At 32.6% G+C, this 27,878-nt stretch overlaps 1 protein-coding gene across 1 annotated transcript; it reads left to right on the forward strand.

Moving 5' to 3' along the window:
* Positions 1–50: 50 nt before the first annotated feature.
* LOC137930543 (uncharacterized) lies at positions 51–27,808 on the forward strand. Its single transcript, XM_068773835.1, has 5 exons — positions 51–118; positions 14,329–14,420; positions 17,455–17,958; positions 26,176–26,396; positions 26,857–27,808. Exons 1-5 carry the CDS (start codon positions 88–90, stop codon positions 27,329–27,331), a joined length of 1,323 nt encoding a protein of 440 aa, XP_068629936.1. The 5' UTR covers positions 51–87; the 3' UTR covers positions 27,332–27,808.
* Positions 27,809–27,878: the final 70 nt, after the last annotated feature.

A 27,878-nucleotide genomic window follows, 5' to 3' on the forward strand; every position in this document is an offset into this window, starting at 1 on the left:
CAGCTGTGACGGTCTTTAGCATTTCGTTGCATTTGTGCCTTGAGCGCGTGCCAGGATACACCTGTCCACCAGGGCGGCAACCTCGCCATGAAGAGGATCCTCGCAAGACTCAAACACAGTGAGTCATTTTCATTCGTTAGTTCTACACTAAAGATTTACATAAATAATTTCTTATATCACAAAACATGCGTCAACATACATTGGAGCTTGTTAAAAGTCTTTTAGGATCTGTCAAGTCTCTAAAATACTAACGGTATTCATGTTTATAGTTCCCTGGTTACAACTGTAAAACTATAGACTCATATTAGTAAGTTAATAAAAAAATATATTAAAAGAAAAATATAAAAAAGTTTTAAACTAATTTGACAGATATTGCAGTCAATGAAATATATCTAGTAACAGAAGCATTAAAAGTCTAGTTTTATATTTTTTTATCAACATAAATATACGTCAAAACTTAATAATATCTGTATCAATAAAAAATAATATCTGTGGCGAGCTCACACGATGACATCATAAGTGAGATGTCAATTATGACAGAAGGGTTAAATTGAAAAAAAAAATCTTTTATGAACGACAGCTTCTAAGTCGTAGAGTGGTTTTCCAAAAGAATAAAACTAACTAAAGTTTTATTAAAGCTCAAATGTATAAGTACTAGCTTTCTTCCCCCCTCCATCCTCGCTTCGCGTGGTGCGCACCACCTTTTGTGGTTGTAATTTCATAGATTTTAATACATTCTTGATATTTAAAAACATTAAAAAGTATCTTGGCCAAGTTTTATACCTATGAAAACAATCACTTTATAATATGTATTTTTTTATAAAATTTTTTTACACGTAAACGCGTACATGTCCACAAAGTGGAGAACCAAAAAACAGAAACGTATAAGTATGTTGCTTAAAATATTTAAATAAAATTACATAAAAAATTCAATATAAAAAATGATTGTACTTTAGTACACTGAATCGTAGACTAAGCATCCATCGCTTAATTTAAATCTAATGTATACTTAAAGTTATCAAATGTAAACGTAATCCAAAACCTGTTTCTTGCTTATCTATAAATCTTTAATATGCAAATGAATCAAGTTTACACAAGTAATCTAATTTAAACTTGCACAAATAGTTCATCAAGCGCAAAAACTTACTGTCTGATGTGTATATTTTCGTATAGTTTTAGCAATGTTTACTATGTTCGTTAAAGATACCAGTTGTCTAGAGTCGCACCGTCGTTTAGAAAAAGATAAAAAAGTGCACATCGATTCAGACGCTATCTTAGTCTTAATTTCATTGAGCACCGCCCACATTTCGACAGAGTCAGTGTGCGTTAGTGGTTCGAAAGCAAGTATCGGTAATTGCCATCTCCTTTTGAGACCGTTAAATATAATGAGCGAAGTGACGCGCTCTGTGATATATGGATTCCGAGAAAACTGCATTTCGGTTACATTTATTAAATGAAATACAGATAACCAGTTTAAGAATACCGTAATTAATCAATATAATGTATAACATATAATTTTTTTCCGATTTTTAGACGTCAAAAATTCTTTGGTGTTAAAATTTAACAAGATAATAAAAGAATTGAATTTGTGTGGAACGCACGCAAATCTCCAGTTCATAACTTAGTAAATCTTTGTATGGAATATGTATATACATTAACAATAGGATCTCAGAAAATGTTCAGAAAACTTCCACTGCTAGATTTAAAAATAATTGCCTTAGAACGTTTGCGTGCTAAGGGTACGTTTGCCTACTCTGTAAATTACTCTACAGAAGATAACAAATGTGAACGTTTATTACATAATAATATTATAATATAAAAAGATATGCACAGTCCGGCTGAGTTTGTTCGCCTGTTTTTCTCAGGTCTGAAGCATTTCATCCAAACAGGTGGTGGACTTAACTGAACGTCAACAAGAGATATAATCCATCGTATATTGAATAAAGAATTTTCGAATTTGAATTTGGAAGTTGTTTTGGCGGGCTGTCAGCGTAGCAAGACGGACGAGCGTCCCGGGCGGCGTATGGGCGCAGGCTTCGGGTCGAGAGGTCGGGCGCGCAGACGCGCTCCGCCCCCCTAATTGCCCCACGCAAATAAATAATTTTTATCCACCGTGCCGAGATCACGCTCCCTCTTGACCTTAAAATTGCCGCGCGTGAAGTTTTTTTTTTGTTGTGAAATTATTATCGGCCGCCCCGATGCCCGGCGCGCGGTGTGAATTCCGCGCAGATGCCCAAAAACCAGACGCGCAGCGATGATTCCGCCTTTACGATACCATCTCTACGTCGAATTGTTAATGATACGTTCGGAATCCCCTTCAGATCAGATGTAATAATTACAATGATCTCCACACAAACTGCTACGGAAATTTAATGAACAATTATAACATAACTTTAACAAAACTTAAAATACCAGTCGAATTGTTATAGTCTAATCTAATAACTGAGACTTATTTCATTGCCTAAAATGAGAAAAAAAAACTTAAGAGTATGTCAAATGTCAAAAAATTTTAAAATTACAGGAATATACATATACTCTATTATCGTAAAGCCTTTTTAAATACAATGTTCAATAATTAGGCAACAAAATAAATTATCCGCCATAATATCTCATCTCAAATAATTTTTATGAAATTATTTGAGAATCGAATAAACACAAACTCGTTGTTATCCACTACTGCAATAGATGTATAATAAACAGGCGTAGATAGACCATTGTGCGAGCGCCGACTAGCCAACAACATTCTTTTCAAATTGCACAGCGTATAAGAAGAGGTAACAACCCATCAGGCCGCGGAATATTTTGCAATCCATGTTGCAAACATATCACCGCTGAAACGGAACGTAAATAAATGGAATGGGCTTTATACTTATCAGATTTAATTTTAAAACGAACAGAAAATATTTATCTTTGCTAAACCATTGAATTGCCGGCCCATTAGCTTGACAATGCTATGTTAACTTAAAAGTTATGAAAGTCCAATCGCAGTCCTTTAACGTTAATAATATTTGATATTATCAACACATTTCAAACGTAAATAGCCAAGCAACTTCCAAGAAAGTTTCCTTATAATAACAACGTTTACATTATTGCAGATGCTTTTAATATTTCCTCTATTTAATGTACGATACGATGAACTTTTATATTCGATTTAATACATTGCACTGCTACTTAGAAAATAGAAATGTGTAGGTGGCTTAGCGAAAATAAAAAATATTTCACAAACACTGTGAAGTCTAGGATTTGAATTAATCGTTATCTATTCATAGATTCTTGATGAAGTTTTATTTCACTCCATATGCAATGTACAACTCTTTGTGATATTTTTCATCATATCATAAAGGATTTTACGAGTAGTTTTTAATAAAAAAATTCGGCATCTATTATCGTCATTCGCCATTTATATTATTATTTAACATATAGTATTAGGGGGACCGGAAAATAATGTAGTTTGTCGACAGATATTACAGAAATACCGATTTATTTTTACCGCTCCGGCATAGGAAATTTGTATACTAGATGGCAAAAGGTTGTTGATAACAAAGGTGAATATATTGTTGATCAGAAATAAAAACCTAATATATAAAGTAATCGTGTGAATTTAATTTAAGAAAGCGACATTACTCTCCGGTCCCCCAAATACTATATGTTAGAAATTATATTAAAAATTTGTAGAAAATGTTTATTTGACCTGATTTATAGCTGTTTTTAATTATTATCCAGTTGTATATGCACCTGTGAGGGACTTTTTTTGTAATATTTGACTTTTTTACTGAGATTAATGTGGCACCATATAATAAAAATAATTAGATCTCTAAAACAAAATAAAAATTCATGTAAATATTAAAAAAGCTTGGTAATTTTTGTGATTCGACTTGTATGGGCATATTAGGCATTACTATTTCTATGCGATGTCACTTCGACGGGCGGGCGCGTCGAATCGACAGTCGGTGCCTGTGATTACCTATTCGTCTCGGAACAGGCATGTTTTGCGTTGTTATGAAAGCGTTCCACTGACCTCTACGAAATTTCGCTTTCATTGTATCTAAAGTTGCAACTGTCTCAAAAAGTAGGACTAATCGCTCAACCGTCTGCGTACTAGTTTCTTTACGTCTGCAATCTTAGATAAAAGTGAATTAGACTTTTTGTTTTCATTTTCGGCGTACACGGGAGCCGCTTTCATCTTTAAGTGTTTATCCGTGTCGTATGATATAAACGTAAGGGAAAGTTTTTGGTTCTTTCATATATAACGGGAAACATAAATCATTAACTATTGATATTGAACGTTTTTTTTGCGTTTCTTTTTCATTCATATACGTTTTTACTTCATTCATTATTTTAATAAATCATAGCATAATAGTCATAACTCATGACGTCTGATTTTGACGTTTATCCATATACACTGGTCTCGATATCTAATCAAATATTAATTTTCTGCAAAGAGCCTAAAGTATTATTACTTTTTGCTAATTGTCCGTGTGTTTAAATGTAATATAATAACAATTACAACAAATTATTAATAACAAACCTATTATATATTTAAGCCATAACTTACCACCATACAAACGGTACTTTTATTTTATCGTGTATTTGCTAGAAATTAGCTCTGATTGTTATTTAAAAATATCTCTGTAATATATTTTAAAGCAGTTGTTATTTCTTTGTAGTAATTAAAATATAAAGGTTAATTTTGTAAAATTCCCTTAAAGTATTTTCCAACTATAATAATACTTGTAGTTTGTTAGTTCAACATTATCATTTCAGCCATAAGACATCCATAGCAGGCTTCATACATAGATTTCCAATATTGGTTGGGAACGTACTGCATCCAGTGTTTTAATTGTTCTGAATTACATATATACATTTATCACCATAAAAACCTAATAACTGCTCTAAAATCTGCTCCAAATACAATTAAGAATAAATAAGACCAATAAATAAATAATAATTTATGTATTCTGTATATATGCAACACATCATGCGAATGCTAACGGTGTCGACGATATGATAGTATTATATACACTTCACTGTATTAAAGAATCAAAGTACAGTTATTCAAGAATAATATTTATTTATATTATTATTTACATAGGAACATTTACAGCGATTTGTGTACATCGTTAGAATAAACCTAGAAGAGTCCAATTTTATAGAAATTAGAATTAGATTTAGTTCTCCCGTGATGGCATATTTAATGCTACGAGGATTCCAAACGCACGATGATCTGAAAAGAGCCGACAACAAACTCTGTCGGATTTTATTTTGTGGTCACTTTTACTATGTCTTTAATACAATAGCAGTGCAATTAATTCTCAGTTTTATTTTCACTTTAAAAAATTCTTCGTGCGTTAAACTTACAATTTAAATTTATTACATGACAATTAAGGGGCATTTTTATATGGCCTCCGCTATTAACTTATTGCTCTCCCCTATCGCATTTATGGGACAGGGCATTACAATCTTATTTATAAAATATAACATTCTTAATTAATATACAATTTCACATTTTATCACAACTAAACAATTTTTGCTTTTTTCTTTTTTATTTATTTTTCTTGCATTTATTTTACATTAACCAACTCTTCCTTTAATTTTTTATCCGATCGCTCTGTAACATTTGAGGAACGAAGGCCCGTCTTCGTCACTGTTTATTAGTGAGACGATGCTGTTCTCGGTTATCTTCTTTCCTGTAAGGAGTTCAAAATCGCATCGGAGTCTTCTGAATGCGGGATAGTTTTCCACCAGGTGCATCACGGTCTGGTCCACCACCGACCACCTCATAGCAACACAAGGGACTCTCTTTGAGCTTAAACCTGTGAAGGTACTCTGAGAATCCCCTGTGTCCCGTCAGCATCTGGCTCAAGACCGTGTCCAGCTCGATGCTGCGGAGCGCGGTAAGCCGCGACGACGTCACGCAAAATATTAAGGGACATTACCTAGAAGTATATTGTAACATTTATATTTTAATACGCAGTTGCCCACAGGAGATGCAAATTTTATGAAACCTATCGAAAGGAATAACGAGCTTATATTTATTTATAGTGCTAACCTTATGTATCACTTAGATTAGATTGTCATATATCGACTATGTAAGTACGGCCATTATATTTTCTTTGTCAAACTTATAGATTGCACGAATAGTTCTTTTTTGTAACACATTCGATTGATTGCTCAAATTTCAATATATTATTCATGTAACTTCTCTGCTATTAATATTTTTAGTCTGTTTCTTTCCCACGGTATCATTATCGGATACATACGTCAAACCTATTTTCTTTCTTTCCATTGGTCTTCCTACGGGCTTCGTAAGCCAACTACTTTTTTTAGTAATTAACCGTGTTAATAAAACATATTAAGTCACCGATCGATTTTAACTAAAATCAGTGAATCTGAATAAATTGTCTGCACCTGTGTTATCTTTTATGGTGTTACCAACATGATTTATGGAAAATATTTAATAGCAATATGGAGTTTGCATGTAGGCGTCAACGGAGCAAGTCACCACCCACGATCACAAATATAGATTTTAGCAGGTAACATTAGCACCTACACTCATATATGTAATTTATAAATTTCCATATTTTGTATCTGTATCTTTGTCAATGTTTTTATCTATACCAATATAGAAATCTTTTTTAATTTTTACTATAATTTAATAAAAAGGTGTTTGCATATTCTATAAATCATGAGAAAGGTTAGGAAGATCACGTTTTAATAGCGAACGTAATTATTACGTTTAATGTTAACTATTGGAGGCGTTCCCAACAAATAGTGGATAGGCCCAACTAGTAATTTTTTGATTATGATCTCCGTTACGTGCGTGGGTTGAGCTTTCGTACTTTGGCTCGATATTTAAATGTCTAGTCGTCTTTACTGAGTTTTGTTCTAAAAATGTTATAATTTATAGTTATTTTACTGGTTTTCTTACGAAAAAGTTTAGTTACTGGGAAGAGAATGCCAAGTTGTAGGAGGAAGTTCTGAACATGTAACATCAGAGAATGAACGTGAATCCGAAGTGCAGTTGAAGCTGGTTGTCTTTTATAGATGGAGATGCTCTACAAAATATTAAAAAATATTCCGTACCAAATTGTTTTTTTTTTTTTAATTTTTAATCTTTATTTGAGTGTAATTGGACATACAAAACATATAAATACGATAGTATGGGAAAATGTTTCCATAGCCTCATCTTTGTTTTCTTTTTTTGTCATGAATATATGCAATTTGCTCGTTGGCATTTACTGGCATTTGTTTGAGGTGGCAGAACGCTACAGGCGCTTAGCCCATTTTATTATAACCAAGCTAAAGGGTGTTTGGAATTCAAGACGTTTGAGCGACCTCCATAGACCTCAGTTAATGGCGAAGAGACGGTCCACCAGAATTTTTTATTTATTTATTTTAAATTATGTTATTCTAGTGTGTAACTACTTGTATAACGTAAACTGCCTTACAAGCGTTAGTGTCCTTTTTTAACATCAAAATATTAAATTGATAATAACTCAAGTTAAAAATTGAATTATCGCATACGCAACTATTTTTTACTTATTAATCAATGTATTTATATGCATGTCAGATGTTTGTTTCTGTGTACCAAAAATGTACCAAAAATGTGCCAGAATTAACTCAGTGTAATTGTTTCGCATAAGTTACCTAAATAAAATTAGCACTATTAATATTAAAAAGAGTAATGGTGTCATTACAAACAATATATATTGTAATATTTTAAGACGCATTTGTTTACATTTTTTGTCGTTATTTTTAAACAAATAGTTTTTTTAAAAATGTCAAGACCGCTTCGCGTGCGCATGTCTGTCACGGTGGGATGCGCTTACGCACGTTTTCGGCGATCGTGAGCGACGCGTCCTCCGCATTCCCGCCTTGCCGGGACACATTCCCGCCATAGCGATATGCTCGTGCCCGTTTAACATATTGTCCTTTATTTTCTCGCGTCAAAAGGTATGGAACGCGGTGTAATAAATAAGACATTCTTTTACGTCTCAATCTTTATGTGTTTTTATTAGTACTTTTTATTTGATATTTATTGATAGTAGTAGGCTCAATTTTTTTATCATTTAAGCCGATTGTCGTCTACTGCAAGGCATAAGCCTCCTTTCTTCATCAAGCCTACTAATTTAACGATGTGGTTGGTGCACTTAGTGAGATCCAAACCACGCCGCGTTTACCCCCTCGTGGCCGCCACACGAGAACGTTTTTGCCTCAACAGCCTTCTGTTATACGAGCGATGTGACCAATCTACTGCCACTTCAGACGAGAATTTCGAGGTACGTTGACTTGATTTTTTGATGACCTTGATTCTCCTGCAGATTTCTTTTTCGATCCCGCAACGGAGGTTCGGGCATAGCCCTATCGATTGCTTTAAAACAGACAAGACTATATTCTAAATTATATGTTTATATTAAAAAGCGCAGCGAAATACATCCACCGATAAAGCAGATGGCCGTTAATGAAATCCAAAAACGTTAGATCAGGCCGGTTGCGACAGGTCTTATTGGAAATCTATTAGGGGAGGCATATATCCCGTAGTGGACGTCTTGCGACCAAAATGATGATGACGATGATGATTAAAAAATACCTAGGCGTTAACTTTTATGAAAGCTATCGTCATGTCAGCCGATGACTTAGGCATAGGTCTGCCCCATAGATCGCCACGAGTGACGACCTTGGAATACCGTGTGTCCAACAACTGTGTCCAACAACTATCTCTCTGACATTCAGCAAGCTTCACTATAACGTCGATTCTGGTGGAGGGCTTACCTACACTACCTTACCTTCCTTTAACTAAAAGAAATATTTATTCTTAATAGGACAAGAAAGTATTATCCGTAGTCGAGTAAACGGCATTATAGCATTCTTGATATGGTAACGATGCTAGGAAATTATCTAAATAACAAAAATCAACTTAAACATCAAGTATAAATATACTCAAGAAAATGTAATCATACGTTTCATACAGAGTGTAAATTTCATCAAAAACATTCGAGAATTAAATATACAAACACAATGTGTTTAATTTTGTCGTTAGTGGTCAGGAGTGAAAAAGGATTTCAGTATGAATGTCAAATTATTTTTTCAAATAACACAAAGCTTAAAATGAGGGCAAAAAGTAACGAAATATAAACACAGGTGTCGAAACTTGCCCCGCTTACCGTGTGGATCTAATTCGGAAGCGCGATGTGTTAACGTGCTGGAAAACACATGGACGGTGTTTATGCTCCTAATTGCATTTAGCACCGGACAATTTGCCTTTGAGATTCCTGTATGTACAAGGACTTACTTCAAGCCTGTTGTTATATTTTATAGAAAATACACGAACGCGTTGTCTACGATAAGCATTGACGAGTCGCAGATCTGTTTATGCTTTACTGGACTGAATATAGTTCATATGCTATGTGTCTAAAACTCGACGATTTTAGAAATTATAAACAACGATAAAATGACGTAGATAATATTTATAAGGCAAATGTTTTCAAAATTCGAATATCTACTACTATTAATTATTGATTACTATCTGTCAGACTGTACTACTAGAAGTTATTGTTTTCCAAAAAGCTTTCAGGGTGAAAAATTTATATAGGGTAATTTGAAATAAGTGTATAAGTTTTAAAGCGTTTTTTGGCCAAATTACATCTTGCTTTTGTAGAAAGACAGGAGGAGAACAAATCCATTTTTAGCACAATCATTATTGGGTTAACGTCAGAACTGACATTGCCATCTTCCCATGAATGATGTGTCTACGACAATGAACTCGTACATTGCCCGCCCTAAGGGCTACGACAATGAAAGCCAATTTAGTTGTCACCTACGACATTCATTATTGCTGATTTACAGGTTTCATAGAAATTCTCGTATACCGCTGATACTATGCTATTACAATAAGGAACCATCGAAACAGTTTTGAGTAGTTGGTAGGTAGGTAGGTTATTACTGAGCAGGTAAAATATTATTAAGTTTATTACTTGGACCGACGCCATAGTGAAGGTCAAAGGAAATCACTGGATGCGAACTTTTGAGTAAGCATAAGCCAGGCATCTGTTGGCTTAAAAGATGAAGAAGAACATTACTGCGACTTAGGTTTCCCGAGGGTATTGTTAAGCTTGGTTACTAAAACAAAGTTCCGACTACGCGCTTTTAACCTTTTTTCATATCCAATCCGCGGTAATTGTTAATACCTCTAAGTCTAACAAAATGCACAAGATATTTTAGTGTTTTCTTGGAATTCCTCCAACCTACGGTATTCACTAAGCTTATAGTGATGAACCCTCTCATTATTACGACGGACATTTCGTCGACAAACCTTTTTTTGACAGATTTATCGCCACACTACAGATATATTTTCGTGGTGGATAACATATATATTTGGAGATGATACAGGCTTGGTTTTACTCAAAATTTCCTGTTAAAAATACTATATACCATAATGAAGAAAAAAAATTCAATAACTGAAAAACGAATCATTTAAAATGTTTTTAAATTAAAAAATAAATTTAACGAGTACAGGAAACGTGCACCGGGGCTACAGAGACGAATGGTAACAGTTTGGAGCGTGCGATCGTACGATGGTAATGACTCCGAAACACTCGTCCGTCTAAATTAGGCGAGCTACGAACGCAGGGATAATGAAACTCTCGTGACCGCAGGTTGCGGTTCCCATACGCACTGATTCTAATGAGGATTCCTTCTTATTAAAGTTCCAAAATAAATAAAAAACTTCAATAAAGATATTGAAGTTTTTTATTTATTTTGTTTATGTATATATCAGATATAAAATCACTTCATTTTTAATACTATAAAATAATGAAACGAGCAAGAAGTCCGCCCATGCCAACAACGTATTACTAAGAATTTTAAAACCCAAAATTTTGTGCACTCACCGAGACAACTTATTACACCTTATATCGTAATTTATATTGTTATCCTTGTTGTATAATTTAATTGTAGCGTTATAAACATTTTTTTTATTTAAAACACATAGTTTGATCAATTCTTTACCAAATTTTATAAAATTATAACAATCGGTTTTAACCACTTACCTAGAATTCAAAATTTGTTACTACACCAAATTTGCGAACGAATCATCTAGTTTTGCTAATTTTCTTCTTGTTTTGATAACACAATTGTAGCTTAATGATAAAAAACATAAAAATTGCGCTCAAAATAGCAATAAATATTTTTATTTTTAACACACAAACCACAGAGTACACAAGCTAAAACATCTGTTCATAACTGTCAACATCTGTAAATGAAATAAAAAAAAAACAAAATGCGCGCCATAAAACATTATAAATAAAATATAATTATATTATCCAAGTCCAGCGAAGAACAAAATAGGAGTTACTATCTATTTTTGTATGTAATTACTGTTTATTATTTAGAAATTAAATCGATAAATAAAATAATCGCTCTGAAATATCTTTTATTCATTAAATTTTTCTATTGCACTGCAACAAACCAATAAACCTTGAAAGTATAAGGGTCTTGTCTTTAAAAGAAGTTTAACATGGAGGCTCTATCGCTGGTCGATGTCTACCGCGGATCGTGTCCCGGGGCGTATTCGGCGCATTCGGTGCGTTCGCGGTACTACGTGGACCCGTGAGAATGTTGCCATGTCGTTAGGCTCATATCTGTTGTTCGCTACGCATCTGACGCTTCACTTGATCGACACAAACATTTTTTTTTAAATAAAATTATATGCGTAATCACAGCTCTTTTAAATCTCCATTATCAAACTTTATCAAGTTTAGTTTGTTAAAAATGTTATATTGTAAAGAAAATTAATCATATTTTAATTATTATACAAATATTTATATTTATAAAGCATACTAGGTCTGACTTAAATTTTAAAGATTTAAAAAAAAATCTGTGTAATATTACTAAGTAAAGCGAGGTACGTGGGAACTTAGTAAACCAACAATATCAAAGACTTGTTTAAGCTTCTTGCCATTATAGATAGATATATTTTGAAACAAATCGATTAGTGAGAAATTAATTTCCGTTAAAAACTGAATAAAAACATAAAAATCCAACATATGCCAAATAAACGTCTTTCTGCAGCTGCTATGTTGTCCTAGTAACCCAATTAAAGTAATAAAACAACCGTTTTACTTACGTAATCGATGTTAAATTACAAAGGGCGATCTACACCCTTGATCGTTAGTTGAACAAAAACATAAAAAATTCACTAACTTAAAAACGTCCGACCGTTATTATAAAAACAGGACTTAGTTAAAACACTTTGATAAGGGCAAAATTTACATAAATCATCTAGTAAAAATTAACCGTTTATAATTAGAAATAAAATGATTACAAAAAAACTTACATTAACGGCATGGATATAATATTTTTTTGTAAAACATTAACATTTTGATTAAATATAAAATGTGTATTTTTGGAATTTACAGCGAGACAATGTACTAAGGCAGTATAACAATTTTCGTATTGAAGTGAACGTCGTTTATATATTGGTGATAATCATCATTATTATTATTTCAGTCCTAGGAAGTCCACAACTGAACATAGGTTTCCCTTATAGATTTCTAATAGTACAGATGTAAAGCTGCCTACATCTAGCATCTTCCGACGATTTTAACAAGGTGAAAAGTCGTGTTTTTTAATATTGATGATGACTTTCATAAAATTTCAATTAACTACTGGGTTATTCTAGCAGATTTGTAATTTAAATTATTTTGCATAGTTAGAGCAATAGTTAGATGTATTATATTAGCAAACCAACACGGCGTGGTCTCTTTGGCTTTTGCATAACCTAAATAAAAAAGGGTAACATAAAGAAATAACGGGTGAAGAAGCATGTAGATGACGGGAATGTCCTGCCTTGTCACTACACATGTCTTCGCTCAGTGTATCATGTGCTTTCGGAAAGAGATCCTAAAGCTCTTCCAAAAAAAGCGCCCTAGTTTTAAGTTGGCGGTGATCCCATACAATGGTGACTTCTCCCTAGAGATAGTTAGGTACAGACGATTTCTTCTTACGAAACTAAAACAAAACAGTGTTAACGTGTCGTGACGTTTTCAATTTCAATGTTGTGATTAAATTCACAAGGATGGTATAGACATTCATCGTGCTATATACATACGTCTTAAATAAAAGTATAGGTTTATTTTAATATCTTAAGTCCTAGGACATCCTCTGTCGGAGATAGGCTCCATAAATTTTCAATAGCACTGATAAGAAGCTGCATGAATTCTAGAAAAGGCTACACTACAGAAATTATCAATATGAAAAAAATTATAAAATTTGCTCAGTAACAATACTCCTTTAGTTTTATTAGAAGGGGTGAATTTAGTTACGGTGCCTTTGATCAGTGGTCGAACACCTAGCTAGCATCTGTCAGACAGTGTTTGGCGCGAACTCACACGCGACGGCTGTGAGTAGGCCATTTTGCGTGCGCTTATTCGTTCAAGACGCGATAATAATTCTTCTAATATTTCTTTTTACTGTCTCACCATTATTTACAAATAATTACAAAGTCTTTAATACGGTAATATTTTTAATATTGTACAATATTGTTTAGTTCTTAATTTTTTTTTAATTTGTGTAGAATTTTAAGAAGTATAAGTTTAGATATATATTGAATAAAATAGTCATCACCAGTGTCTCCTATTTGCTGAAGTGCATTTATATTTTGATGTACTTTTTATTAAGTGATTACTGCAATAACAGTGTTAAAAATTGTATATATTATGCTAATCGTAAGGAAAGTGAAACCTTATTAGTTAACGCCATAAACTCTACCAAGTCACAATATTGGATATTTTATTTGATAAAAAGTCATCGGCTGAATTTAAAATCTATCAGATAGTATTCATGGACTACATTTTTACTTATAAATCTCAGCTTATCTTAGAGGTTTACGGTGGTTTATGGAAGTAACGGTGTACCGTTAAAATCAATTAATTGGTATTAAAATAAATAATTAATAAAATTAGGTAAACATCTCGTTTCTCCGTTACAACGTCTAGACAAAACTTTTTAATGAAGCCGAGGATATTTAGTAAATCCATTTTTAATTTTTTTTATAAGACGGTTGTAATGTGTTTCAAATAAAAAATTTATTAAAAAAATCTCATCGATTTTTAACAAATAGCTATTATTTCTTTCAATGTTTATATTTCAGCTTGGAAATGACACTGGTCTATAGCTATATTCTTTAAAATTTTAGGAACATTGTGACTCATATGAAATATTTATAATATATAAATAATACATAAAAAGTTGTATCATTGTTTATGGTAAATATTTTACGTCACATTATATTTACACTATAATATTTAAGTCAATTTTATTTTTTGACAGGAATCACACCCAAAGATCCACCACCTCCCTACCAAGAAAATGAAACCCATGAATCTGAAGATGAAGGAGGAAGGGTGCAGCGACTGGTTACGGTACGTCACGTCTAAACTTTCTTGTGGCAACACCGCATAACTTTCGAAAGTGATTTACTGTTCATGGTAATGAGATGTATTAATTAAAGCGCGGTTGCAGTTTAAGTGGATGTGATTTTCTTAGATAAATTACTCGTTTGCATTTTAATTTGGAGAACGGACGAGGCGAAAAAAACATTCTTGCAGGTCGGCCGGAAAGTCATGCCCGATAACGTTCAATCAAGCGTCATTACGCGTACGCTTGCTCGTTCCAAACATAAATAAAATCTACCGTCTAATTTTGTTCAACCATATTTGCTATTTTAATTTAAATAGCTTTTATGTTCTAAATCTATTAAGACTGGATAATTTACCGTCACTTGATTATAAATTCGTAAAACATAACGTTCTTATGACATACTTTCTTTTTTTATATATTTTTAATTCCGCACCAACGTCAACTAAGTTTGCGTATTTTCGGATTTATATTTGTTTTGTCTTCTTTTTCTTGGCTGCTTAGATAATGCTTTAAAATACTGACCATATTGATGTATAACATATATATATATATAGATATATAACATATCGATTGCAATATTCTTTAAATGACTTCGCATTCTGTCTATTCTTTTGCTTACATAACCGGAGCATTTCTTTACGCAAAGTGAGGTATTTTTCATGATTTTTGGAGACAATACTTCTGTACCATGAAATAAGACGAGCTTTAGTAAAATCTCGTAGGTTGTGGTTATAATGGTATAAGAGACCCGGGATCTCATATAAAGTGGCACCATTATATAAGTGATGCCTATATCCAAATATTCCAAAAATTGATCAATCATTTAAATTCAAAAACTTTCGAGCGTATCTCCTTTGCGTTGTTATGCTACACATATTCAGGTCCATATCCGTATTATACCCAACGACAGATTTCTATAAACTTTACCATAGCAAATTCTTAGAAAATTCAGTCATTTATAATTTTTTCAAAGTCTACTCGCAGAATTTGAATACTAAGTCGTCAATAGCCTCTAGTGTTTCTCGCTCTCTTACGTAGTTCTTTTTTTTTCGAGAGCTTTAGTATTGTTTCGGGATCGTGATTCTAGAAAGAGAATTTTATAGAAGTGTCCCAAACGATTTTTTAAGGTCTGATTAGGTATCATCAGCAGTATCTACAACTGCTAAGGTGATTAAAGGTTAGAGGTAACTAAAGGTCTTGGTTAAGAGCAACGACTTACGATCGTAGGTCGTACATTCTATTCCGGGCACGCCTACACTTGCAGTGTATTATGTAACATAACATAATAAAGTTTTATTTAAAATATACATTATATAATATAATCAAAAACTGTGAAAGAGAAACTTTATGATACTGACATATCCTACAATCAAAAAACTGTAAAAAAATATGACATCGACACTTGGAAAGCACTGGGCCTGCGTAATAATACCAGAACTATCTCTCTCAAGGAGAATGCTTGCACCAGCAGAAATAATAAGAAGCTTGTTCAGATTCCACGTGGCTTCTTTTTGGTCTATTTGGATCTATACTGTGTATAAGTGTAAGACTTAAAACTGCAAAGTTTAAAAGGTGCTCATTTACGTAATTTAGCTCGAGGAATATTTTGGAAATCTCTGCTTAGGCCTTTACATCACATGCAATATTACCATAATGATAGGCCACAGAGTTCTTACATCGTATAGAAGCGCTCCATCGAATGACTTGACTCCAAGTTCCGATCTCGGCTAGGAATGTGACTGAATATATTTAGTATTCCCAACTGCAAGGATCACAGGAGGACCAAGCCTGGACTAGGTCGGATGATATTGCTTTGTTAATATTACGATAAATTCGGAAAATGTTTGCGCTGGCAGAAAGATGACGAAAGAAACGAGTAACACTGTAATATTGCTCGAGTTTCTTTCGTCACTTCTTATATAGTAATCTCGGATAATAGCAAATGTCTCACCCTCTACGTTTTTATCCCACGCAACTTGTAACTCTGTTGATCCAAAAGTCCATAGCATAAAATAACCATTTACCGTCTGACAGTGTTTAAAAAATATAAAAAAAGTTGAGGGTATTCAATTTTTTTTATTACATAAGCATGATTTAACAGACGCTAAAAGCGAACCGGATTTATTGTTATAATGTGCCATACCCGTACGTGCATTATATCATCGCGCTAAATAACGTAATGATATAGCGTCTGCCCGCTTCGCACAGCTTAATCCTAATTTTATGCTATAAATAATAACAATCGCTCTTAAGATGAGCTAATATTAAGTGTAACGTTATTTTATTGTCAATGAAACAATAATTATAGCGGAGTAAAAGTAAGTTATAGTTTTAAACAATAATTACATTGTTCCTTTGTCTGTTGTTCAAATTCTTATGTACAACAACTTGAGCAATTATTCATTTTCTATTCTTTATTTATTATATAAGACAATTATTCAAAACTTTTCGGAATTGTTTTATGAAATATTGTCACTTCTTTTTTAGTCATAAAATAAAGAACAGTGTACAACAAATAAAGAATTCTGCATTTCCAAATATTAAGAGGATCGGAAAGTAATGTCGCTTTCCTAAGTCAAATTCACACGACTACATTTTTAACAAGTTTTTGTTTCCAATCAGCAATATCTAGTATACAAATTTTCAATGCCGGAGCGGTAAAAATCAATCGGTTTCTTTTTAGTAAAATATGTCTACAGAAACGACAATACTTTCCGGTCCCCCTAATACAATCTGAGTTTCCGGTCGCGTCATACAATGCCATTTATAGAGTTCGGTGTGTTTAACGTAGAACACTACATTCTTATTAACAAAGAAAGCTGAGTAAAAATTAATTAACGAACATAGTACCTTTACGTGTATAATAAATACAATGCTACTAATACATAACGTATACACTGTGATATAGTATACAATTATTTTAAAAGTTGGTTTTAAATTATACTAGCATTTTACTAAAATAAAGTATCTTTAGTTATATTTGTTAGCTTTGAATTTCCTTATGAATATTTATTAATGTGGAAATTTTCTTTCAAGGACAATCCACCGTGCGAAGTGTTAGACCTATTAGCGAATTGCACAATAACAACAAAGTCTGACGAGAGTGACGACTCGGATGCTGAGTACGTGGAAATCGAAGATATGGGTCTATGGCACTCGACACCACTGCCGCACCGGCACAAGTCCAAGATATCCTTAACCTGGGTCCTCAAAGACAATCTCGAGACCGCGAAAGATAACGATAGGTTAAAAAGTAAACTGGGATATCTAGGCAAGAACTGTAGTCAAGTGGAGAGTGAAAGATTGGTTACAAAATACAAAGGTCACGTCACTCGTGTCATAGGTCGAAACGAAGAGTACCGAAATATGAAATTCAGAAACGCCTGCGATGAGTTTAATGGACAGGAGTCAAACTCCGACACTAGTGTTGGTACGGAAGAATATGTCAGAAAAAAACATCGTCATCGACACCGAAGAAAAAAGAGACAGAACGGAAAATTCGGATACGATATCAGGGATTTGGACAGTTTTTTAAGCACGGTAAGTGAATGTGTATTTTGTTGTTTATCCTTTAATAATGTGGTTCTTTAAGACAAAAAACATACAACTCTAATTGTGTATACATTTACTATTGTTATGCTTTTGGTACCGTCGGCTTGGTGTGCTAAATTAAAGTATTTCGTTTAATAAACCGAAGACTTCTGTCGGTAGTTTCTGGGTCTAGTCGCACTTTGGTCGCTTATAATCAAACGATCATTATAAAATTAATAATGCGGCTCGAGCAGGGGCTCCCAAATCAGCCCACTAGCTTAGTTGCTATAAACATACCCAGGCTAGGTTCTTTCAACGCTCGATATTCTCATATCTGTATCGGAGAATCAAACCCTCGACCGAGGATCGCAAGTCTCAGTCCTCTACCACTGAGTAACTACTGCTCTAAATAACTCTAATAAATTACTTAATATGGCCAATACACAGGATAACTATAACTGTGTAAGATTTTAGTTCTTATGAAATACATTAATATATTTTTTTGTTGGAATACGACACGCTAATAACCTCTGGCAACATATAGTCTGTAAGAACAGATATTAAACAATATTTAATTCTAATATATAATAATCTGAATACTGAAAAAGCTTTTTTTAAATATATTATCATAATTTTATTTATTACTTCTAATTTTTGGATGGAGTGTACCATGCAGTGATTGACATCAAATGACCTATACCTTTACACCTGTAATCAATCACTCAGTATTTAGAATAACAATAAGGATTTTAAAATAAAGTTCATTTTATTTTATAAAGTCCAGTAGCAGAGTAACCTTTGTGTCTAACCATAAATAATAGCTAATTCAAATTCAACACTGATCGAATATATGTCTTATTGGGGTCAATATGAGTCTGCCGGCTGTTCGGATAACGAATGTTTTACACCTGAGAAAAACAGGCAAAAGAAATTCAGTGGAACTTTACATTAAAAAAAGAATATCAAATAACATATTAAATAAATATTTAGAAGCTTGAAGACGATCAAATAATTTCGAAGATCTATCTTATATAGTCATTTACTACGCCATAAACCTTAGCACGAGAACGTTCGTCCACAAATAGGCGTTTTTTTAACATTAGCCTATTTTAAAAACGTATACAATACCTATAAAAGGATTAACTAACTAAGTATAGTGTAAGGCAAACAAAATTTGTTTTAGAAAAAAACATTAATTTTATTATCGGCTTACAATACATATTCATACACATGCGTAAGTTTAACATTAATATTTAAATAAAATATAAACAAATGACAATATTAATAATTTAATTTAAAATTTCCTCTTAAAGACACTCACTCTCTAATCGCACATAAACGTGTATATGATAACGTGACCACGTAAACAGCTAATTATTTCTGACGTAATCTTTACTCTTACAATTCTTGGCGTCTTTTGAGGATGCTGTTTTAAATTCCATTTAACAAGATAGAAGCCAACAAACCAAAACACGTCTAATTAACACAAAGAATTTTTCTAATTTTCACGTGCTTCCGACTTCTAACATTGCGTTTCATAATCGGAGCTTTTTAAGAATTTGGAATTCTTTTTCATTTTTTCGAAACCTTACTTAGTGCTTTTTTATATTATATGCACTTAATATTAGTATACTTTTTAAGAATTAAATAAAAGTATAATTTACCGTCAACCTTACACCTTTACCGTAAACCGTAAAATTAACCGAAAATTTTTGTCTATGTTCTCATTCGAACCAAAACTATTATATTATAAATTTAGAATTACTTTTTTTTTAATAAAAAAAGTAACGCTCATCTCTTTCTTTTTAAAATACACTTAAGTATGACTTGGCTGCTTAAAACCATTATCCATCAGCAAAATTCATAAAAAAAATACCGTAGGACACCCGATCGTGTATCGGACATTTCGAAACTGGACCACTGTCCAGAAGCCTTTAACAACGAAACCTTACAAATGCGTGCACTCGCGTGGGAACGAATTACCGCAGCTGTTAAAATTTTACCCACAACGAGCAATTTTAATATACAGATAATAAAACATTTTATACATAAAGAACTTATCTGTATTATTACCGATTATTTATTCGAATGCATCTGTTTAATGTTTAAGTGTTTTATATTGAGGAAAACACTTTTTGTTTTATTCCGAATATTATTTAAATTAATTTATAATTATTTGCACCTAGTGTCTTCTTACTTGTCTTTATATTTTCGTCCGAAATGTTTCACTACTTAATTCCCGCTACAAGATAGACAGAACTATGCAAAGTGTGACCAGTTAAACCTTACTGTAAAATATTTATTTTATGTAATAAAAACATTATTATTACTATAGTATCAAAATTTTGCCAAGATGTGAATGAGTGAATGAGACGGATAACCAGCTTGTGTGAGTGAGACCACAAACAACACCTACTTCTTTGGATGTAAAGACTCCAAATAAAGTTCCTTTTTTTAAGTTATCCTTTAGTAATCGAAGTCGGCTCCATAATTTTTTAATAATGTACATACGATTATCTGTTCTTTTATTTGCACTAAATCTAAAACTGTCGAAAGTATTTTAACACTATTTAATCACATAAAATGAAATAAAATTTATGTAAAAATACCGTACCGTCGCTAGTCATCACTCATCTATCACTAGCATTAAGTCGTAGGAGGTCCACAGATAGCATATGCCACCTCCATAGACTCCTGATAAAACCGTTTGAAAGCAGCCAGTATCTAGGGTTTTCTGACGAACTTAACAATGTTGTCTGTACACCTTATAGAGAGATTAAAAAAAAAAAAACCTTATAAACGGACGTTCTATGTTGCGTTTGCCAGTTCGTGGCCTCCAATCCAGAATCATAAGGTTCAAACAACCATCAGTTCTGCATCCTATGTGGCCTGCTTACTGCCACTTAAACTTTACAAAAGCAGCGAATCTTTACGAGATAAAGAATTTTTAAATTAAAAAAAAATTTTAAATTTTATCTGGTTGATTCGATTTTCGCACTCAATATTAAAACGATTAATATCGATTTTACATCGCATTTGACAATTTATCATACCTACGCAACATTTGCGACGCTTAGTTGATTTGATCTAATGTATCTACTGCTCAATACGGTAAATCGTATGCATTAACGTAAAAACTTATATAAACAATGATTAACCTCATTTTCTTACTGCATGCTTTGCAGTATCTCTCTGTGCGTACTATACAAAGGTGTCGGTGTCTTACGAAATATCACTATTTACTGGAATTAATGACTTTGTGGTTTTGGAGTTTTAATAATAATGAATAATTAAACTTCAGACAAATAATAAAATTTATTTGACTGAATACGTACCTACACATTGCGTACTTTACACCATATTCGCTAGGCGGTTCAAAATAGAAGTCCCTAACTTATCTAATTGGTTAGTAATAACAAGCTAAAGATGTGTTTAAACGGGGCTAAATGACACATATACATAAATGCTGTATTTGATATCTGCACGGTGTTAATTTGCTCTTGTTTTTGTTGCATGGTTGTGATTAAACATCTAAGGCGGAATAAACTAAAAATGCCACGTTTGGCAGGCGGTATGGCGATCGCTGTGTGGTATTATGGTACGCAGGGGACGCTTTTGCCCATCCTGTGGAAATTTGCTTGTGACCAGTGGCAATCCTATATTATTAATTCACAAATTGTGTTTATTAAACAATATTGTATACTAGGGAATTAATAATGGGAACATTGTATACTTAGGGAAACGAACCTACGATGGCAAGTCTCACTCCTTACCGGGCTGCCACATCTTGTGGTGGAGGAGGCGTTTGATAACTTCGTAGTTCTATATTAATTGTTAATTAATATTTGAAAATTTATGAATTATATTCTTTTTCAAAAATTAAGTATTCACATGTACAACATTCAAAAAAGAAGTTGATAACTATTAATCTCGAGAGCCAATCATCTGTGCTTTTCAATCGCCTAGATAAGAGCACATTTAATAGTGTCTTATTATCTTTGTTCGATAAATATATGACAAATTCTTTTTGTCCACTTTTTGACCGTGCTCCATATTTATTTAATTGAAATCGATATGTAAACAGTTATAAACATTATACACAAACATAAAATGTAACGCTTCTGAGATACTCGCATGTTTAAGAATTCAAGTTTCTATTAGAAAGTAGTTGACGGAAAAAAAACTTATTAAAGAATTTCCTTGAAAGATGCATAGGCCTAATAGTATTTTAATTGCGATATTATAAATCGCTTAATAGCCGATTGTGTCAGTGTGTCGTCGTCCGCTATAAGACAATCAACAACTGTTTCTTTGTACGACAGTTGTGCGAAACTGCAACCTTAACTGCATTTTTACATTGTTATTTTGTCCGACCAATTTTTTACACCTATTGGAAAAATTGTTCCTTTTTTAAAGATAGTTATATTTATGCTAATAATCTATATCCACTTACACTTGATTTATTTAAAAACATTCACATTCCTTTTCCAAACTGACATTGACAGTTGGTCTATGACAATAAAATATTGTTGAAAATTCTTGACAATTCGGTGACTTTTTTTTTTAATTATAATCGAACTTTTAGTGAAATAGCAAAATTAATCTATTCGTTATTCTATATCTTTCTCTATATTTGTAACGTTTGCATTACTTATGGTTATCTAGTTTACGTAACGGTTAATGTTTGCCCACCTCGGCGATTTACCATAAATAAAAAAATTCCATCCGCTTTATTACTGCAGTTTCATTAATAAAATGACTAAACGATATGTTTTATTAGGTTTAATATAACCAGATATATAACAACAGCCGTAAATATTATAATTAAAATTGTGTATTTTATTGTTTCTTTTGGCAATAATTTTTTTTTGCTATTGTGGATAAGCTGATTAGTTATCCTTGTAATGGTAACCTAGGCACTGGTAATAAAAAATTCAAATTAAAAATTTCAAAAAACACAATATTTTTTTTTATGTTTAACAGTGTTAATTTAAAATTCGAATAACAAATGCATACACATACTTGATAGCATGAACATTAATATCTTGTTAGCTCATCTAATATATGAAATTCTCGTGTCACGGTGTTCGAACTTGAACTCCTCCGAAACAGCTTGACCGATTTTTACCAAATTTTACATGCGTATTCAGTATGTCTGAGAATTGGCCACTATCTATTTTCCATACCCCTAGGTGATAAGGGTGGTCCACCCCTAAATTTTATTTTTAATTTTTTAGACATTTTTTTTGGTTTTTTGATTTTATTATGATACAGCATACAAAAATACATACAAACCTAAATTTTCACCCCTCTACGATCAACCCTTATCTTACATTTGTAAATTAAAAACTTTAATTTTTTTTGCAAAACAACGTTTGCGGGATCAGCTAGTATTTTTATAAAACTAATGTCTAATATGTCGATGTCAAAGATCTGTGAATTGAATTTAAATTTATTGGTATGGTTCTATAATATCAAATATTTCATATTATATAATATTCATAGCAATATTGATGTAGTCTGTGATACGGTGCATATGTGTCATGATGACGGTATTTTATAAGGCTTGCGCCTGCGCAATATAATCGATTTATTATTTTAATTACACGATTCGAATTAAATCTTAACACGACATTAATGCATTCGATATTAACTGTAACATAAGTTATTTGCATGCATTTACGATAGTATTTTATGGCGATTGCTTAGAAACATTTTCAACCTACCTGCGAATCGAGAACCTCTATCATTACTCATTTCTGCAATATTATTGTGACAACGTAATGTAGTATGGTACGGCTACAACGCGATCCAACTAAACTGTACATAGCTGCGTATAACTATCAACTATACACCATTGCAATAGGGTTTATATTTGCTTTTGAACTCCTATAATTTATGTGACAATTGTGTTGCTCGTAATTTTTGTTTTTACTTCATACGCAATGTAGAGACGGTTGTATTAAGATTCCTTCAGCATATAAGAAATGATTATTTAATGGGGAATATTTATTCGGTTTGGATAACATTAAGACATGTTATATCCTCATAAATATTTTTAAATTATATAATACAGATATGCAAACACTTAGATAAAGATATGGTAGGATATGTAGAAGTGGCGAAGAAATGGGAAGAGCACGTCAATTGAAGGTCATTTTTATAATTTAAGGTCGGGTTAATAAAGAGGAGAATGGAAGAACGAAAAATTAAAGTCATGCGTATGATGATTATTTATTATCTTTATTTAAATATAGGACAAGATTATAGAGATCTTAATATCAATTACAGATATATACACTAGTGCCGTCTTGCATATTAAGTAAGAAAAGGACCAATATTTAGCCACTTCCGCACATGCAGTGGTAGTCGTGCAGTGAAATGCACCGTCCGTCAGCCCGCTGATAAATGCGCATTGCACGACTACCATTGCATGTGCGGAAGTGGCTAAATATTGTTCCTTTTCTTACTTAGGATGGACTTCCGCGAGGTAACGCCTGATTCCATTAAATATGTTTTGCATATTGTCAAACCGACCGGAACCGCTGCACCTCACGTTAGGTACAACTAGATACAGCGCGGCGCAGCGGTTCTGGACAGACCACACCAACAAAAGCACGAATAACGACGATACTGTAATTTAAAATAGGAACATAAAACTTCTACAAAGTTCTTTTTTTTAATTTATGTGAAAGTATACAGTTATAAAATTGTGTAGTGTACATGAGATATTTGATCGCAATAAAAAAGGAAAAAAGGTTATGTAACTCAATAATTTAATAATAACATAGTATTACAATTAATATGAAACATGGTGAACGAGGACTCTTTAAAAATAATTGCACTCCTCACAAACCATTCGTGTACGGTTTGCAGATACACGAAAAAAGCACACCTTAAAAAAGATTACGATTTTTTTTAACCGCGAAATTGGTTCAAAATTGTCTGCCGTGAAATGCGTACTCGAAAATTACGGTATTTTAGCAACAATAAATATCGAGTTCGGTTCGTCTTTAGACATTACCGATTTCGGTAATGTCTAAAGCCTTTACATGTAATATATTCAAGTTTTTTTTAATTTTTTTTAAATCTTGTATAAAGTAGACGGTAGATATATAGATGAGGCAGAGCCGTATTGGTGTCTTATATCAATGCAAAGAAAAAAAACCTTTGATTAGTAAATAATTTAGATTTTTTCATTAAGTAATTCTTACTATTTATCCCTTTAACATTCAGTATTATAATATTTATTAAAATAAAAAATAGGTAATAAAGCCAAATCGCAGTTACTTTGATGCCAGTCAAATTACCACACATTTACAGAGTTTGACTCTGTACCGAACCCATTCATCAGCGTTCCTAATTTAAAACAACGATATATCATCGCGAGTTTAAACGCTATTAAGTTAATTGCGCCAGCTCGTATGCGTGTAATATGATATTTCTCGATGGACGTTTAAAAATCGCAGCGTAACGATCCGATTTGTCTCCTGACCTTTGCCCGTTGTCTCATGAATTTAAAAACGTTAGTGGGTTAACAGAGACCAATATCTAATTTCAAGTTCGGGTAGTAATAAATTTGCGAATAATTCTATCAGCTAGTTAATAAACATGATAATAAACTTTCACTTTAGTTATTTTATTGCTGCTTTCCGTTCCATTTTGCTACGATTTTAAATTAAAGTTTATTAGTACCTCTTTTGCAAATTGGTGATTAGTTATAACTATGATTGGAGTGGAAATATCTTTGTTCATATTATAAAATAGTGATATAGTATATTTCAGATATTGACAAACTTTCTTGTTAAATTTCTTAAGATTTTATTCTGTGATAGGATGCAATTTCTACTTATGTTTTTGTAGCATTTATACTAATACGCGATTTTGTGCATTTATTAATATAACTAAGTCAAAATTAAGACTGTTTTGTTACGTTAGGTACGTGAGTAAAATAATTTTACAATTTGTTATTTACGTCATTGTGAATTTAATGTATCGTTATAAGTTCTATAAACTCTTTTTGTTTCTATGAATAAACGATTCATGAAATGAAATTATTGCCGCCTTGTTACCTAATTTTTTTTTATTTTAAAAAGTGAACAAAAGTTTCAATGAGCAAATTTAAACACAGATTATCGAAAGCAAATATTTTTTAAAATGATCTCTAATTAGAAAAAAAAATATTGTTTTTATCTTAATTGAAGTAACTGAAATTTATCCTTCCAGGCTACTATTGATCGTCCAGGCAACATCCCGGTGGTTATAGCTTTTCCTACTACCTTGTACCAGACCCAGAAGGATAGTCAAATGGAGCTAACGTTGCCTCTGGGTACGGTGGTTAATGCAGTCTTTAAGAACCAGCAGTGGGTGTATGCGCAAACACCCCATGGAAATGAGGGATATGTCCTATACAGCGCTTGCTTGCCTTTAGGAATTTTGCCAAATAAGTGAGTAAATAGGATTAAATCTTGTTAGATCTATTACATTTTTAGTTTAATAAAAAGTTAGATCTATTACAAACTTTTTCCCGTTTTTAATGACTGGACCGGAACGCACGTTTTGTATTATATTTATATGCGTTCTCGAATTGTTCGAGTTTCGTCTACCGACTCTTACTAAAATTATTGGTTGCGATACTTTGCGAAAGAAAAATCTGAAACTTTTACACAGCGTTTAAAAAAAATCAATACACAAAGGTAGTGAGATGTCCTAATGTCTTTTTTATAAATCCGAGACCATTCATTTAAAGAGTGCCTTTAACTTGTTATAATATGACAACTTCCTATTATACCTTACATAATTATTCTTCTGTGCCTTGCAGTGGGCGTCTATTGGCCGACATGATGATGATGAGTTATTCTAAATTTAAATATTGTGGTACGTTATAATAATTTATTTCCTTTTCAGACCATCACTACAGAAGAAAACACCTTGTTGGGAAAGCAGCACAGATATTTACCCCCGACCCTGCGGCAACCTCACTGACACGGAAAAAGAACATTTGCGCGGTCGCACACGTTCCGAAACACGTACTAGATCGCGTACAGATAAATCTGTAAAATCCGAAACGACCTGCGCGGAAAGAAACTTCGATACTTTATATTTAAGGACCAAATCAATCAGTTCCAACATTGATAAACTTCACGAAAAAGAAAACATGCAGGAGAAAAGAGTTGTGAAACGTCAAACGTTATTAGTTGTTAATAGTGATTATGGCGGGAACGCGTTGAATAAAACATTATCTGTGAATAAAGGTGACGTTGTGATGTTAGTACAAGGAAGCGAGGAAACTGATGTAGATTCGGAGTGGTTTTACGTCAAAAAACGAGATGGCAACCATGGTTTCATTCCAGCAGCTGTGGCTGGTCATGGATACATTTAAAATAAATACGTATATTAAGTAATTCTATCCATATAAAAACCAAAAAGAGTGTGTATACATAATAAAAAATTAAGCGTTTATAAATTCTTTTAGTAGTAGGTACTTAAAAATGACTGATTTTACATATAACTTGTATGAATTACGGAGCATCGTCTTCCTTTTTTTATATTGTCCCATAATTACAAATGCCTAGTTAATTTCTTATATAATGGAATGTGTAATACGAAAAGTAAAGAGAATAACTTATTAGCTGTAATTTCGTTCGTTGGGATGTGAAATCACGGGAAAAAGTATTATACAGATTTATACATTAAAATATACAAAGGAATGTTAATAAAACAAAAAATGTTAATATTATATTGTAATATATTTATTAAGAGCTCTAAAAGAGCATGAGCCTTAAAAATAACATTTCTGTTGTGTTTCTCCTCCATGCTTCTTTTTTTTTGCACATTTTGTCTCGGTCATTCTCTTAACTCACACATGCAATTTTTATAATAATGTTTTAAAAATATTTGCATAGGTCAGCATTTATTAGTTTATGAAT

The sequence above is a fragment of the Battus philenor genome, unplaced genomic scaffold (assembly GCF_028537555.1).
Source record: "Battus philenor isolate CCGP_79_NKW_IND1 unplaced genomic scaffold, ilBatPhil1.0.hap1 SCAF_6, whole genome shotgun sequence".
Taxonomy (NCBI): Eukaryota; Metazoa; Arthropoda; class Insecta; order Lepidoptera; family Papilionidae; genus Battus; species Battus philenor.

Excerpts from the sequence above, each read along its gene's own strand:
- LOC137930543 (XM_068773835.1), top strand. The coding sequence starts at position 88 with ATGAAGAGGATCCTCGCAAGACTCAAACACA. Across the intron at positions 119-14,328 it reads CCTCGCAAGACTCAAACACA|GAATCACACCCAAAGATCCA; the intron begins GTGAGTCATTTT and ends ATTTTTTGACAG. Across the intron at positions 17,959-26,175 it reads TGGACAGTTTTTTAAGCACG|GCTACTATTGATCGTCCAGG; the intron begins GTAAGTGAATGT and ends TTATCCTTCCAG.